At 46.9% G+C, this 17350-nt stretch overlaps 1 protein-coding gene across 3 annotated transcripts in view; it reads left to right on the top strand.

Moving 5' to 3' along the window:
• Positions 1-17350, top strand: part of MYO1D (myosin ID) — a 301918-nt gene that overhangs the window by 120722 nt on the left and 163846 nt on the right. For all 3 annotated transcript variants that reach the window (XM_075911435.1, XM_075911436.1, XM_075911434.1), the window contains exon 15: positions 9800-9966. In XM_075911435.1, the coding sequence (XP_075767550.1) occupies positions 9800-9966 (167 nt within the window). The remainder of the gene's footprint in view (positions 1-9799; positions 9967-17350) is intronic.

Consider the following 17350-nt stretch of genomic DNA (forward strand, 5'->3'; position numbering starts at 1 on the left):
CTGGCTTTTAGTCTTTGAAACACATAACGGCTTTGCTCCCCAGCAATAAGAATGATTAGCTGCACCACTAGAACGCCTCAGCCGTGAAGATACAATTCCTTGGCAAGTCAGTTTGAGAACTGTAAAGCACCAGTGCGTCTGACCTCGGGAACTGAAGTACAAATGGCTGCCAGTGCTTACTCCGTCACTCTAATCCTTCCTCGTTATGGAAAAGGCTGGTCAGAAAACTTAGCAGGATCAAGATAGTCTTTGTTCCATGTTGCACAGCATGGCACCGACTAATGTTTTTCAGTTATGGCACCTCCTTGAATGTATTTGCTGCACTGTATTTCAGTTTAAAATATTTTTTGTTTCTCCATTTACCGTTTTTGGTGAAGACTTGACCACGTCTGAGTGCTGTTGTACCATGCCTTCGTTAAATATCCAAGTCTTTGTTCTAGGTCTTTCCAAAGCAGTTTAAAAGGATCCGGTATCATACCTGACTTGTGCAAGCATTAGCATTGTTTGTTAGGCGTAGTGTGTACTGTGTACCATTTTGGTACCAGCAGATCGATATGGAGAGCTTTGCACAGAGTTAGCTCAGTCATCTAAGGACTTGTTCACACAGTGGGATAATATGCCCTTTGGGGGTGTGATTTCTACGTACAGGGCTTGTTCAGTCTTCAGGAAATGTTGAGCACTGCTCTAAGGAGAGTGGTTATCCATTGTCCTACCTACCAGTGAGCATGAAGAACAAAAAGTACTGTAATGGACTTAATCTGTAGTAAGGAAGGCTTAGTTTAGATACTAAACTTTGAAGGGAAGATGAGGAATTGCCATCATTGCAAGTTTTTAAGAATAGGTTGGGCAGACTCCTGTCAAGAATGGTCTAGATCAGTGTTTCTTAAACTATGCTCCATGGAACACTGGTGTTCTGTGAACAACTCATAGGTATGCCCTAACCTCTTCTTTGTTTTTGCCTTTTTTTGTCTAACAGTTTTTTTTTTTTTTAAATAAAATGTTCATAGGTGTTCTTCATAAAAAAAATTATTTGGTGTTCCATGGTCTCAAAAAGTTGAAGAAACACTGGTCTAGATGGTCCTGTCTCAGTGTAGGAGGGAGAACTTGATCATTTATCAGGCTGTCAAAAGTCAGGTCCTGCATCAAAGCCAGTCACCTGGCACACTGGATGCAGCTGACCTGTAATAGGCTTCCTGATGGGTTGGAAAAGTCAGCAGACTGGCTCTTCAGCCTCTCTGTAGCAGCAGTTCAGTCATTGCCCACAGATAGCTCCTGCAGGTTCCTGCCTTGCCCCCTCACTCCAGGTAACCCTTCCGCTTGGATCAACTACTGACTCAGGCTCCGACTGTTGGTTCTAGCAGCTGGCTCCGAGGCATGACTACCCATGGCCCAGTCACTGAGAGGAGGACTTGAGCCCCCTGTTTCTATGATTTTTATGGAACTGTGGCTTTTCAGGTGCAGAAGGGACATGCCTCTTTATTCAGGGTTTCATACAAGATCATCGAGCACAGTGACAAGATTGAGAACTTACAGCCTGCTACTGTTGGTGTTCTCTGCTAAGTAGGCGGGTTATTGTTGGCACACAAGATGTGGGCATATGATGACTTTGATCTGAATAAGAAAGTGGATTCTGGGCAGTGTATTCACTGGCTAGAACGCTCTATCCTTAGAGGTACTTAGTGTGTGCTCCACATAGTGATGGTGCATGGGATTCAGCAGCAAACAGGACAGCTGTGGGGGTAGGGGGAGCCGCCACTGAGGCTGGCAGGACCGGTTCAGATCTGGGGAAAGGCTTGATTCCCTGACCCATTGACTCTGTAGGGGTCTCAAATTCAATTTACCTTTTGGGCCAGCGCCAGTCCTCAAATCCTCCTAGTGGGCCTGCAGACACCCCCTCTGGTAACGCTTGGGGAGGCGGGGTCTCAGTACATTTCCTGCAGACGCTCATTTCCAGGCCTGGGTATGAGAACTAAGCCAGCTCTGGGAGGTTTACTACCTGACGTCTCATTCGCTGCTGTCAGCTGTGATTGCTCTGATGTAGTTGACTAAGCTTGTTGCTTGGTGCAGGGTGATAGAAGAGGATCCCAGCTGCCTTCTTCTCTCCCCTGCCCCCTTAAAAAAAAAAAAGGCAGATTTTAGGTCTCATGGTTTGTGGACAAAAGCTAGTAAATGTGCCCCAAGTTCAGCCAAGCACCTCAAACTCCAGATGCCAAATAAAACTATCTCCAGGGGCATTTTTATTTGTGATTTCAAGAAGCCTTTGCTCTCTTGGGGTTGGCAGCATAGTACAAACAAGTTGAAAATCTCTCCCACTGGGTCCAGGAGCCCAGCCAGAGACCCGGATCCTACAAAAGCCTGGAACAGAGTCCTCACCCATGTCTGTGCACTGAGATGCCCATTCACCCCTCCCGCTGGGATCCTGCATTTCACCCCACTAACATCCACATCCTCACTCTGGGATCTTGCATCTCCCACATCCTCACTCTGGGATCCCCTGCCTCTGTCCAGGGTAACTGAAAGCAAAACCCACTGGCTGCATCCTGCTGGCTGCAGGAGGGTGTCAGCTTGGGCGACACCCTGGTTTGTGACTTTGTGGAAGCAGCAGATGCGGCTTCCTGGACTGAGTGGTGCTCTCTGCTGCCAGGACTAGGGGAAGGTGGGGGCCTGGGTGGTGTTGGGTGAGCCCTTGCAGGCTGCCCCCACCCAGGCCGGCAACCCTGTGGACCTGATTAAGTAACTTTTTCCAACTATTTAGTGGGTCAGATTGTCTAAGTACTTGGGCATAATTGACCCTGGGCCAGGAGTTTGAGACCCCTGCTCTAGAGGGACGTTTATCTTCGAACCTTGGCTTCAGTACTTAAATTGCCATTTTTCTGACTTGAAGAAACGTCCTCCTATGCTGTGGTTTTACAGGTCTGCAGGCACTGTTGTGGTTGTACCAGTCCTGAGCTTTTTGAGAAAAGCCTCTTGGTGTGCACTGCTTGCTGTCTACCTGGCCTTCTGCCCACTCAAGCCTGACTGATGGTGACTAGAGGACAAAAAGAGAAGGGTAAAATCCCAGAGCAAAGTTCTAGAAGGTGCTTGTCTTTCACTCAGTGATTGCTAATTAATGTGATAAATAATTTGGACAGTTTTCTTGCAGCAGTGAAAATAAACAAGAAAACAAAACTGAATGGGCAAAAGTGTGTTCAAGTGTATTACGCTTGTTAGTAATGACTAACCTTGTATGATTATTTGAGAGAGAAAACTTGAATCGGTTCAACAAAGTCTTGGGCCAGAAGTCTAGGATTATTAAATTGCACTGGAAAAATGAAATGAAGACTACGGAGAGGTGCCTCCAAGTGCATCTTTTCAAAATGTGCATAGGCTCATTTATGGAGCGGCACATAAAGGTGTGTGCTTGACAGATGTTATCTTCTCATCCTCACCTCTTGAGAATTTGGTCTTTGACTGATCACTTGGGTTCTTCCTTACCTTCTAAAAACACTAGAACTTGTACTGCTCTGGCTGACTTTACAGTGACTGATGAGCTGTTTGGGTCTTACTGCTCTTTAGGGACCGTTCCTTTGTTCTAGCCTCTCCATCGCTTCCTCTGAATTTTTTTCTTCCTCTCCACTCCTGGCTTTCCCTTGAATCCTCTTTGACAGGCTTCCTTTCTAGTATGTTTATAATTCCATCACAGCGACTAATGTAATGCAAGTGTTTCCTGTATGCATCTTTTTCAGAGGGACTAAGCATGTGTAAAACTGTAATAAGTGTAAAATTAAGCGTAAAACTGTAATAAGAAAAGCAAAAAAAGATTTTGAGAAACAGCTAGCCAAAAACTCAAAAAAAAAAATAGCAAAATGTTTAAGTTCATTAGAAGCAGGAAGCCTGCTAAAAAACCAGTGGGTCCCCTAGACAATTGAGATACAAAAGGAGCAATCAAGGACGATAAAGCCATTGCGGAGAAGCTAAATGATTTCTTTGCATCAGTCTTCACGGCTGAGAATGTTGAGGAGATTCCCAAACCTGCACTGTCCTTTGTGGGAGATGAATCTGAGGAACTGTCCTGGATTGAAGTGTCATTAGAGGAGGTTTTGAGCAAATAGAAAAACTTAACGTGAACAAATCACCGGGACCGGATGGCATTCACCAAAGGGTTCTAAAAGAACTCAAATGGGAAATTGCAGAACTGTTAACTGTGGTTTGTAACCTATCCCTTAAATCGGCTTCCGTACCTACTGACTGGAAGGTAGCCAACGTGACACCAATATTTAAAAAGAGCTCTAGAGGTGATCCCAGCAATTATAGACCAGTAAGTCTAACTTCAGTACCGGGCAAATTAATCAAAACAATAGTTAAGAATAAAATTGTTAGGCACATAGAAGAACATAATTTGTTGGGCAAAAGTCAACATGGTTTCTGTAAAGGGAAATCCTGTCTTACTAATCTATTAGAGTTCTTTGAAGGGGTTAACAAATGTGGACAAGGGGGATCCAGTAGATATAGTGTACTTAGATTTTCAGAAAGCCTTTGACGAAGTCCCTCACCAAAGGCTCTTGTGTAAATTATGTTGTCATGGGATAAGAGGGAAGGTACTTTCATGGATTGAGAACTGGTTAAAAGACAGGAAACAAAGGGTAGAAATAAATGGTACATTTTCAGAATGGAGAGGGGTAACCAGTGGTGTCCCCAAGAGTCAGTCCTGGGACCAATCCTATTCAACTTATTCATAAGTGATCTAGAGAACGGGGCAAACAGTGACGTAGTAAAGTTTGTGGATGATACTAAACTGTTCAAAATAGTCCAGACAGAAGCAGACTGTGAAGCACTTCAGAAAGATCTCACAAAACTGAGTGATTGGGCAACAAAATGGAAAATGAAGGTTAACGTGGATAAGTGTAAAGTAATGCACATTGGAAAAAATAACCCCAACTATACATATAATATGATGGGGGCTAATTTGGCTATGACAAATCAGAAAAGAGATCTTGACGTTATCGTGGATAGTTCTCTGAAAACGTCCACACAGTGTGCTGCGGCGGTCAAAAAGGCAAATAGAACGTTAGGAATTATTAAGAAAGGGATAGAAAGTAAGACACAGAATATCGTACTGCCCCTGTATATAACTGTGGTATGTCCACAACTTGAGTACTGTGTACAGATGTGGTCTCCTCACCTCAAAAAATATATTTTGGCCTTGGAAAGGGTTCAGAAAAGGGCAACTAAAAGGATCAGGGGTTTGGAACAGGTCCCATATGAAGAGAGGTTAAAGCGACTGGGACTTTTCAGTTTGGAAAAGAGGCAACTGAGGGGGGATCTGATAGAGGTATATGAAATTGAGTGCTGTGGAGAGGTGATTAAAGAAAAGTTCTTCATTAGTTCCCATAATATAAGGATTAGAGGACACCAAATGAAATTAATGGGTAGCAGGTTTAAAACTAATAAGCGAAAGTTCTTTTTCACACAGCGTGTAGTCAACCTGTGGAACTCCTTGCCAGAGGAGGCTGTGAAGGCTAGAACTATAATAGTTTAACGAGAAGCTAGATAATTTCATGGATTATCCATAAAAGGCCAGGGGCTAGGAATGGTGTCCCTGGCCTCTGTTTGTCAGAGGCTGGAGACGGGTGGCATTAGACAAATCTCTTGATCATTGTCTTTGGTCCACCCTTTCTGGGGCACCTGGTGCTGGGCAGTCGGTAGACAGGATACTGGGCTAGATGGACCTTTGGTCTGACCCAGTACAGCCATTCTTATGTTCTTACTAGCCAATTAGCCCGTCATAAGACGGGATTTACAGGTCTTCTCTCCTGAGCGAGCGTGCGCTCTCTTTCTCTCTCTCTCTCAGCTCTCCTCCGCCTCCTGCCTCTCTCTCTCTCTCTTCCTTTCTCTTCTCCCCCTCCTGCCTCTCTCCCCTCCGTCTCTCCCCACCCCCCTTCTCCTTCCCCTTCCCTCCCGCCGTGGCGCTTGGCTGAGTGCTGCCTGCTCAGCCGGGCTGCCGCGAGGGAGGGGGGGCGGGGCGGTGATGTACACGGCCCCGCCCCCCGGCCGTGTACATCACCACCCCGCCCCTCTTCCTGTCCCACCGGGGCTCAGCTGAGTGGTGGCAAGCGGCTGTTTGCGGTCCGGCTGCGGCCAGTGGCTACACACCCCTCCCCCTCGCCAGGTCTGCTTCCAGCGCCACGGCCCCCCGGACACCCCTTTCTCCCCCTCTCCAGTGCTGCTTCTCTCCCCCCTTCCTCCGGGCCCCCCATCCTCCCCTGCAGCCCCACAGCCCCCGATCCCCCCCAGCTCTGCTTCCTGCCACCCTTCCGGCCAACTCCGTCCCCCTTCCCCTTCCTCCGTGGCGCACTGCGCTGCTCAGCTGAGCGGCGCTCCCAGCGGGGGAGCAAGTGGCAGCAAACGGCCATTTGGGGTCCATGCTGCACCCCCCCCTTGCCAGGTCTGCTTCCCGCCCCCCTCCTCCCATACAGCCCCCCGATCCACCCCCTCAGCTCTGCTTCCCGCCCCCTCTTTCTGCTGGCCAGTCCCACGGCCCCCCGGACACTCTCCGCCAGTGCTGCTTCCCTCCCCCCTTCCTCTGGGCCTCCCTTCAAGCCCCACAGGCCCCAATCCCCCCCAGCTCTGCTTCCCACCCCCTTCCAGCCAGTCCCCCCCTCCCCCCCTCACCCTCAACGTGATCCACCTGTGCGGCTAAGTGGACCCTTTTCTCTGTGTGGGCACAGCAAGGGTGGGTGGTTCCGACCGAGGCCTCCCTTCAGGAGATCCTGGACTATCTGCTGTCCCTGAAGCAGCAGGGCCTGGCCTTGGCCACCTTCAAGGGCCGCTTGATGACTGTCTCCGCCATTCACTCACCACTGCAAGATTGCTCGGTTTTCTCCCAAGGGGTCACCTCTCCCTTCCTACAGGACCTGGAGAGGCTTTACCCCCAGATCAGGGACCTGAACCTGGTCCTGGCAAGGCTCACTATAACATTGAGCTTTCAAGTGCTTGTCCTCCTAATACGTGGAAAGGGATCACTCCATGGGTGCAGTCACACAACAGGCACCTTCATGGCTTCATTTTTAAGGCGTGGGTCTGCTCTCGGGAACACATCAAGTGAGGACATTAACTCATTTAAAGGATGCTGTATTTTTTGTTCAAAGGGCTACAGAGGCTAGTCCCCACCCCTTCCATGAGCCAGCCCATGATCATATAGCAAAATTCATCAAGTTGTGTCTGTTTCTCTCCCCCCCCCGCCCCCCCCCCCCCCCGTGCAAAAATATTGCCTATCCTGATCTAGCCCATGGTCTTGTCTTCCAACTGTGGCCAATGCCAGGTGCTTCAGGGGGAATGAACAGGACAATTTATTTGAGTGATCGTCCAGTGCCAGCTTCTCTGTTCTCCCTCATGGCAGTTCTTGTGAAGGGAGACTTGAACCAAAAGGCAGACTGGCTCAGCAGGCATAAAGTGAAGAACTGAGTGGTGTCTGAATCGGGAAGTTATCTGCCTTTACCAACCCATCTGCAATCCACATGAACTTGAAGGACCAAAGTACTGAAGCAGAGAGGTAGATTCTGGGTGCATGGGACAGATGCCCCATCTCACAGAATGCCCCACGGCCTCCTCTTTGCATTTCCATGATTAAGAATAGTGGTCCAAAAGATACAGTGAGCAGGTGACAGTAATATTGGTATCCCAACATTGGTTGAGGACAGCATGATGTTCAGACCTGAGAGCTAAAATTAGTCCTGCCACTACAGCATCCAGTGAAGCAGGGCTTCTCACAAGGTCCTCTTTTTCATCTCAGCCCACCTGGCTGCACAGAACTACCTGGCTATTGAAAGAGAAGCTCAAATGTCATTAGATTTTGTCTTTCAGAGTCATCAAGCCACTTTCTTCTAGAAAACATATTTCAGTCTGGACCAAGTTCTGGCAAGGGTTTTTCCACAGTTACTCTTGTCTACTTCACTCGTGTGTTCAACAGAATAAAATATTCCTATTTTAAGGGGTATAGTGTTAGCGCTCTGTCTTTTCTTCGCACAGGCAGAACACTTCCATTGTTCCTCTAGTGAAAAAGGAAAATGCACAGTTCAGAGTTAATGTTGATCCAGTGGTTGAATGAATGGGCAAACATTTGACCTTTTGTTGACAATTCTCTTCAGTCTCCTATTGCATGTATGGGTTCTCTAAATTTCCTTAATGAAGCTCTTAAATCTTGTTCACCCTGGATATCTCTTTTTTGTTCAGCACTAGTATTTTGCTTGGTGCTGCGCATAAACACATATGAATATAATCCTTACCCTGCATACTTTGCAGATTTAAAGAGATGCTAGAGGAATACACAACTCTGCAGAGATTTGGGTAACTGTGTGTTTAATTATAAATTGGCTTTTTGGGGACTTGCAGAAATGGGATTTTAAGAATGAGAATTGTGGCTTGACATACTGGGAAGGGGGTTGCATTCCATGGTTAGGGGCAACATGAGAAAAGGCACAGATCAGGGTGGCAGGTAGGAGCCAAAGAAAAATCAAAACTCACTTTGCATAGCAAAGGGGTCAGATGGGAATGTGCTGGGAGGAACAGTCTTTGATGTTTTATAGTGATAGAGATGTAGCCGTGTTAGTCTGGGGTAGCTGAAGCAAAATGCAGGACAATGTAGCACTTTAAAGACTAACAAGATGGTTTATTAGATGATGAGCTTTCGTGGGCCAGACCCACTTCCTCAGATCAAATAGATCTATTTGATCTGAGGAAGTGGGTCTGGCCCACGAAAGCTCATCATCTAATAAACCATCTTGTTAGTCTTTAAAGTGCTACATTGTCCTGCACTTTGATGTCTTAGGTTGCTTAGGAGGATTCAGTGGAGGGATTCTGAGTTGGGGAAAAGGGATTCTGTGTTGTGCTCGCAGGAAAAGCAACACAGGAGAACTGCCTGGCAATAGTCATTTAAAGCTACCTTCGGGCTGCTTCGATTCTGGGTATTCTGAAGACTGGCTGCAGCTACCAGGGTAACGTGGAGCAGCCCAGAGGCTTCCCTAATTGGCAGCAGCCTTGTTCAAGAAGCCTATGGCTCTGGTACAGTCCAGCGTCATTTAGCGTTTCCATGGAACTCAGCCCTACCGAAGCTCCCCTTCCAGTATGCCCTCTACCAGGTGGGACCAGTGTAAGTTGACTCCTGGTATTTTCTGTTCTAGAAGAATTCTTCCCTGGCCTGTTGTGGAACCTATATGGTCCCTATATGCTGCTTGACTAGCTTATATGGGACTGCATTAGAATTAACCATGGGCTCTTGAGATGTGGTCCAACCAAATTATGGGCAAGCAGGCTCAGAACCTATTAGAGAAAAGTTATGGCTGTGCAAGGTAACCTTTTGAAAAGTAGATTGTGAAGCAGCCTCGTTTGGTGGGACTCTGGTTGGCTTGTGTGCTCCCCTAGTGGGATCTTTGAATGTGAGTGGTGAAACACAGCTCTCTCACTTTGCCTCTGGAGCACAGATGGTCCATTTGCAGCTCTTTGCACCAGTTGGGGGAATCTGATTCCATGCTTGTAAAGGAACCATGTCTGTGCCAGTGACTCAGTATTGGGACCCCTTCGTTTGCCCCACAAGGTCATTTTATTATCCCAAATGCCAATGACAGTTTCTTTGTTTTGTTTCTTTTCTGTAACTGAAGAGAAAAATTCAGCTAATATGTTAGATCATGTTCATAGTCAAAGGCAAACAGTTGAGGAGATTGCAGACGTACTTGAATTGTGCATTCATGTGTTTTATTTAGCAAGTTGTATCCTTCACCAAGTTCTTATGCTGTATAAGGCATTGTTTGATTTATCCCCATAGGAGCCATATTATGTCCGATGCATTAAGCCCAATGAAAAGAAGTCACCACAGCTGTTCGAAGAAGAGCGCTGCAGGCATCAAGTGGAATACCTTGGCCTTTTAGAGAATGTCAGGGTCCGACGGGCAGGATTTGCCTACCGCCAAACATATGAAAAGTTTCTTCACAGGTGAGAAGGGGATTAGTGCATGCTGCTTTGTGTGATGCCTTTCTGAGCTACTGGGTGAGGTGCACTATCTAATGATCTGCCTTCACTGTAGTCTGGAAATAGAGAATCTTTTAGCTTGGTGAGGGTTAGTCATGGATGGTATACAGCAGTGGTCCCCAACGCAGTGCCCGTGGGCACCATGGCACCCGCTGGGGCATGTATGTGCGCCCGCTGAGTGACCAGGGCCGGCCCAAGCCATTCTTGCACCCCGAGCCCCGCTCGCAGCAGGGCCAGCTCGAGCCATTCCTACACCCCGGGCAGTGGGCGTGCGACGCATGCGCAGCTTTGCCCCCAGGTGCGCGGCACACCTTACAGCTGCAATCGGGCGTGTGGCGCCTGACTGCAGCTCTAAGGGGCGCTGTGCGGCCCCCGGCGCTGGGCGCGTGGCACCTGATGGCAGCTTTAAGGGGTGCTGCGCAGCCGGGTGCAAGGCGCCCCTTAGAGCTGCCATCAGGTGCCCCCCATAGGTTGACGCCCCGGGCAGCTGCCCGGCTAGTGCCCCCTCCCCCGTAATCCGGCCCTGCGCACAGTGCATGCGCGGCCTCACCCCCGACATGCGGTGCACGTGCCACCCTGCCCCCTGCATGCATGGCACGTGAATGGCCCTGCCCCCGGGCGGCCGGCAGCCCCAAAAGGTTGGGGACCACTGGTATACAGACACTTTTTCTTTCTTGATTGCCACTAGCGGCTTGGGTAAAACACTGTTGGTCATGGAAGGGTGCTGGCTGCCTCAACCTGACAGTCCTCACAGTTTGACAAAAATGAACTTTTCAATAGCTTACAATTTTAAGCTTGATTCTGCCCTCAATCACGTTTGGCCACGTCATCAGGAATCCGTTAAAATCTGCTCCTATGCTTGTACAAACAGCTACTGTTTAGTGGATACGCGATAAGGGCCTGCATGTCTGAGAGCAGAATGAAGCTAATAGCTGGAAAACTAAATTCATGCATCACTACTGCTCTTATTTTCATTTCCTCCTGTAGTTTAAGAATGAAGGGGAGAGAAGAACAAAGGAGTGCAAAGGGGGATGTTAAATGTCTGGATGGCCTTGAAGACTCTTGCGAGCTTTAGGCACGAGGGGGGTTATTCTCGAGGCAGCAGACTTATTAGCAGTTCATTATAATTAGCAGTAAGGTTTTGGGGCTTTGACTTGCTAGGGGATCGGGGTCGTGCTCTTTGCCTCAGGAAAGGAAATAGTGACCTTGCACTGCACATGCAGGGTTCTGATAATGTCAATACTACCAGTTGTAGCAGCCGCCTGAAAGAATGAGCGTAAAACTGGGCTGCATTAAATGGCTACGTGTAACGTTGTCTACATTTTTATCTCTTTTGTTGAAACACCCTTGTCTCTTCTGGGTGTGTTGATTTCTCTCCATCTCTTTCATGAAATGTTCCTCCACATAGTGGTTAGGTTTTAGATCTGACATTTTATTCCTCTTGTCTGGCCCCATCAGGTCTGCTTAATAAAAGGCGGATTTGCTCTGTCACCCTGATTGTCTCTTTCTCCTAATGTGAAATGTCTCGAGGTGAAAGATTTTTCCATTTCATATCCCAGTGAATTAATTACAGCAGAAGCATTTTTCCACTGGGAATAGAGAGCAGAGATCTGAAACCAAGTGAAAATGTTTTGGTATGTGTGTATAAAATATTTATGTACTGAATGTAGATTTATTTGAGAGTGAGAGCTCTGAGCCTATCCAAATATAAAAGCAAAAACTCTTCATTCTGAGACCATAAGGGATTTTTTAAAAATTTCAGCTTTTTTATGCTTCAGCGTACTCTTAATAAAAAAAAATCTTATTGAGCTTTCCATTAGTCTCTGGCACTGATATACTGGGGCCCGCTTCAAACCATGTGCTACAGCAGGTTTTTTGCTGTCAGATTTGTTCAGCAGTTAATTTTAATAGTGACAGTACCGTGTATATTTTGTATAGAATTGTTGTCAGTTTAGAACCCTCTTTTTAATTACAGAATGAACCCCACAACTTCCATTAGACCCTATTTCCTACAGAAAGATTGTCTAAGGTTGTGACACTGGACTTGTGGTTGTCCAGATAACATTTATTTTTGAACTAGCTTGCTGACTTATCCGTACCTAGAAAATTGGGATTGAATTCTGACTTCTCAGGTTATGGGTTTTTTAATGGACATATAGTTAAAACTGTTGAATGCATTTCCTTTAGAACATGAACATGGATAATGTTATAGTGAAATTTCCTATTGCGTTGATTGTCTGTAAATCATATGCAGAAAATTCATTGAATCTCCATTGCAGAAACCTATTTATTCAATCCGTACTTCTCAAATACAGCATGCCTTATGGCTGAGGAGTCAGATCTGATTATTTTCCCATTTGATCCATAGTTGTTTAATGCTGAACAGTTTTTCTGCTTTTCTTTATGAGAGAGTTTGGAAGAGTGAGTAATTAAATGCCTAATAAAGAAGGCTGGTTCTTGCACCCACCTGCTTGGATTAGCTTGTGATGGGTTCCCTGGGATGCAGCCAGGAACAGGGGTACTGCTGAGCCCTATGGCTTACCAACCTGGGCCCCCTCTCACACTGAGCAATGCGGTTGCTAAGCCGCAGATGTCTCCAGGTAATGCTCCTATACGAATATCCACAGGCAGGGATGCACCTAACTGAATTACATGAATGCTTTTGCAACCCTCAGATGAACTAACAATAGAGAGGTTCCAACCAGTTCCCTCAGCTCTCCAACCTAGGACACTAGGTCTGTACCACCTTGCCCTGGTCAGAGCCTGGCGGGTGTTGCTTTATTACCCAGTCTGCCCCTCCCTTCACGTTGAGGGGACATGCACCAGCTGTTGTGCACTGAGCAGATTCCACAAACCCTTTGACAAAACCTCACTGTTTTAAGTAAAGGATAAAATAGATTTGCTAACTGCAGACAAAAATGAGGAGTCCTGTGGTACCTTACAGACTAACAGATTCATCAAAGAATTCGGAGTGCAAGTGGTGTTCTTGTCCATCCTCCCTGTGGAAGGGAAAGGACTGGGCAGGGATCATCGACTTGAGGACGTAAATGCGTGGTTGCGCAGGTGGTGTCGCAGAGAGGGCTTTGGTTTCTTTGACCATGGGAGACTGTTCTGTGCACAAGGATTGTTAGGAAGAGATGGGATCCACCTAACCAAAAGAGGAAGGAGCATCTTCGCAGGCGGGCTTGCAAACCTAGTGAGAAGGGCTTTAAACTAGGTTCACTGGGGGACAATAACCAAAACCCTGAGTGGAGTGGAGAAGTCGGATACTGGGAAGAAATGTAAAGAGGAACGAGCAACAAAGGTGGACCCCTGATTTGAATGCAGGGGATAGGGCGATCAACTGGTTATCTGAGGTGTTTGTATACCAGTGTGAGAAGCCTGCGTAATAAACAGGAAGAATTGGAGATCCTGGTCCAGTCCAAGAACTACGATTTGATTGGGATAACAGAGACTTGGTGGGATGACTCACATGACTGGAGCGCGGTCATGGAAGGGAATAGACTGTTCAGGAAGAACAGGCAGGGGAGAAAAGGAGGTGGAGTTGCACTGTATGTAAGAGAACACTATGATTGCTCAGAACTCCAGTATATAGAGGGGAAAAAAGCCAGTTGAGAGTCTATGGGTCCAGTTTAGAGATGTAAGCAACAGCAGTGATGTGGTTAGCGTCTGCTACAGGTCGCAGAATCAGGTGGATGAGGTATACGAGGCTTTCTTCCAACAACTGACAGAAGTTTCCAGATTGCAGGCCCTGGTTCTCATGGGGGACTTGAATCACCCTGACATCTGTTGGGAGACCAATATGGCAGTACACAGATAATCCAGGAAGTTTTTGGAGAATGTTGGGGATAACTTCTTGGTACAAATCCTGCAGGACCCTACCAGGGGCCGTGCGCAGCTTGACCTACTGCTCACAAACAGGAAGGAGCTAATAGGGGAAGTAGAGGTGGGTGACAACCTGGGAAGCAGAGATCATGAGATGGTAGATTTCAGGATCCTGATCAAAGGAAGAAAAGAGACTAGTAAAATACACACCTTGGACTTCAGAAAAGCAGACTTGGACGTCCTCAGAGACCAGATGGGCAGACTCCCCTGGGATGCTAACCTGAAGGGGGACGGAGTCCAGGACAGCTGGCAGTATTTTAAAGAAGCCTTATTGAAGGCACAGAAAGAAACAATTCCAATGCATAGCAAGAGAAGCAAATATGGTAGGAGACCGGATTGGCTTACGGGGGAAATCCTTGGTGAGCTTACAAAAAGTGGAAACTTGGACAGATGACTAGGGAGGGGGATAAATGTATAGCTCGAGAATGCAGGGGAGTTATCAGGAAGGGGAAAGCAAAATTGAAATTGCAACTCGCAAGGGATGTGAAGGATAACAAGAAAAGTTTCTACAGGCATGTTAACAAGAAGTAGGTGATCGGAGAGGGGGTGGGGCCCCTACTGGATGAAGGAGGTAACCTTGTGACAGATGATGTGGGGAAAGCTGAAGTACTCAATGCTTTCTTTGCCTCTGTCTTCACGGACAAGGTCAGCTCCCAGACTAATGCGCTAAGTGACACAGTATGGGACGAAGGTGGACAACCCTTGGTGGGGAAAGAACAGGTGTGGAACTATTTAAAAAAGGTAAAGGTACATAAATCCATGGGTCTGGACTTAATACATCTTAGGCTACTGAGGGAGTTGGTAAATGTCATTGAGGAGCCTTTGGCCATTATCTTTGAAAAGTCGTGGAGATCGGGACTTCCTCAAGGAATCCATTTTGAAGCACTTGGAAGAGGGGAATATGATCAGGAATAGTCAACATGGAGTCACCAAGAGCAGGTCGTGCCTGACCAATCTGATTAGCTTTATGATCAGGTAACTGGCTCTGTGGATATGGGGGAGTCAGTGGATGTGATAGACCTTGACTTTAGCAAGGCTTTTGATATGGTCTCCCACAATAGCAAGTTAAGGGAATGTGGATTGGACAAATGGACGGTAAGATGGATAGAAAGCTAGCTGGAAGGTCGGGCCCAGCGGGTAGTGATCAACGGCTCGATGTCAGCATGGTGGTTGGTTTCTAGCGGAGTGCCCCAGGGTTCGGTTCTGGGACCAGTTTTGTTTAACATCTTTATTAATGACCTGGCTGAGGGGATGGATTGCACCCTCAGCAAGTTTGCGGATGACACTAAGGTTGGGGGAGAGCTAGATACGCTGGAGGGCAGGGACAGGGTCCAGAGTGATCTGGACAGATTAGAGGATTAGGCCAAAAGAAATCTGATGAGGTTCAACAAGGACAAGTGTGGAGTCCTGCACTTGGGACGGAAGAATCCCAAGCATTGTTACAGGCTGGGGACTGAATGGCTAAGTAGCAGTTCTGCAGAAAAGGACCTGGGGATTACAATGGATGAGAAGCTGGATATGAGTCAACAGTGTGCCCTTGTAGCCAAGAAGGCTAATGGCATATTAGGTTGCATTAAGAGGAGCATTGCCAGCAGATCCAGAGATGTCATTATTCCCCTTTATTCAGCTCTGGTGAGGTCACATCCAGAGTATCGTGTCCAGTTCTGGGCCCCCCACTACAAAAAGGATGTGGACTCATTGGAGAGGGTCCAGCGGAGGGCAACGAAAATGATTAGGGGGCTGGAGCATATGACCTACGAGGAGAGGCTGAGGGACTTGGGTCTGTTTAGTCTGCAGAAGCGAAGAGTGAGGGCGGATTTGATAGCAGCCTTCAACTTCCTGAAGGGAGGTTCCAAAGAGGATGGAGAGAGGCTGTTCTCAGTAGTGACGGATGGCAGAACAAGGAGCAATGGTCTCAAGTTGCAGTGGGAGAGGTCCAGGTTGGATATTTGGAAAAACAATTTCACTAGGAGAGTGGTGAAGCACTGGAATGGGTTACCTAGGGGAGTAGTGGAGTCTCCATCCCTAGAGGTGTTTAGCCTCAGCTTGACAAAGCCCTGGCTGGGTTGGTTTAATTGTGATTGGTCCTGCCTTGGGTAGGGGGCTGTACTTGATGGCCTTCCGAGGTCTTTCAGCTCTATGGTTCTATGATTTAGGCATAAGCTTTCGTGGGCAAAAACCCACTTTGTCAGATAAAAGCTTATGCTCAGTTAAATCCATTAGTCTCTAAGGTTCCACTGGACTCCTAAATTGTATTTGCAGATACAGACTAACATGGCTTTGCCTCTGATACTTAACTACAGGCAGATTTTAAGTGATTGAAAAGTAATAAGCATAAAGCTCAAAGTTACCTGAGAAATAAAAGTGAAATTTCAATCTGAGTTGTGCACACTAGAGAGGATTTGAATCAATCAGTGTTTTGACCTAGTAGATGATATAGTTCATGGGATTCCTCTTTCCAGCTTGGGTTCGACTCCCCTGTTCAATCTGTGTCCTCCAGATGTTTCCAGGTGTTTAGTTGTAGGGGGCGAGAGAGCCCACGTGATTGTCGCTTCCTCTTTTTTAATAGCTTCTTCCAGAAGAACCAGAGGGTAGGACATGGGTTTTGCCCACGAAAGCTCATGATCTGTTTCTGTATCTAGAATCCAGAGACTGAGATCTGCGTAATATTTGTTAGTCTCTAAGGACTAACTACAGGACTACTTGTTGTCTTTTTCCAGAAGAGCCTTTGCTGTGACATGAGTTAAGGAGTCTCCTCTGTCTATCTGAGAAGCCTCCATTGTATTCAGTTTTAGGATAGTTTGAGAGTGTGGACTCCATTTAATGATATCCCTTTGTTATGCCTGCAGTGTTGTTGGTGGGTGTTTCCAAGAATATATTTCAGTAACACACACACAGCAACGCTTCATAACTCTCCATGCAATGATAACACCTACAATCCAACAGGATATTACCGTTTGCCTTTTAAAGTGATACCTCAAGGTATACTTGGCACAAACATACTTTGATTATATTGCTGTGGAAAATATGGTGATGCCAGAGGGCTGCTTTGGAATGCAGAGTGCCATGCAGCTGCCTGCCACTTTTTAGCATCAACTAGTCTGGGAGTGGTTCAGAAATGATGGGCAGAAGAGTGCAGAATTTAAAAAGGGTGCAGTCCTTCTTAGAGTCATGTGCATTCCAAGCTAGGGGTGTGCTCAGTTGTCGAAGGTTTTCCCCTAGCAGAATCCATAGGTCAACTATGGAAACACCTAGAGTGGTGCTGATGTGGTCAAGTGTATACTCCACCCAGAACCCTCTCTCACTCAGTTCCTCCTTACTGCCAGTGACAAGTTGGAGTGTACCTTCTCTTGCCTCCAGCAAAGTGTTCCCTAGCGTTAGAATGTAAATAGTTCAGGTAGTTTCAATTAGTTTTGATAGTTCAGGCTCATCTGAAGAAGTGGATTTTGCACTTCATGAGAGA

This window comes from Pelodiscus sinensis, chromosome 29, assembly GCF_049634645.1.
Source record: "Pelodiscus sinensis isolate JC-2024 chromosome 29, ASM4963464v1, whole genome shotgun sequence".
In the NCBI taxonomy this organism is placed as follows: domain Eukaryota; kingdom Metazoa; phylum Chordata; order Testudines; family Trionychidae; genus Pelodiscus; species Pelodiscus sinensis.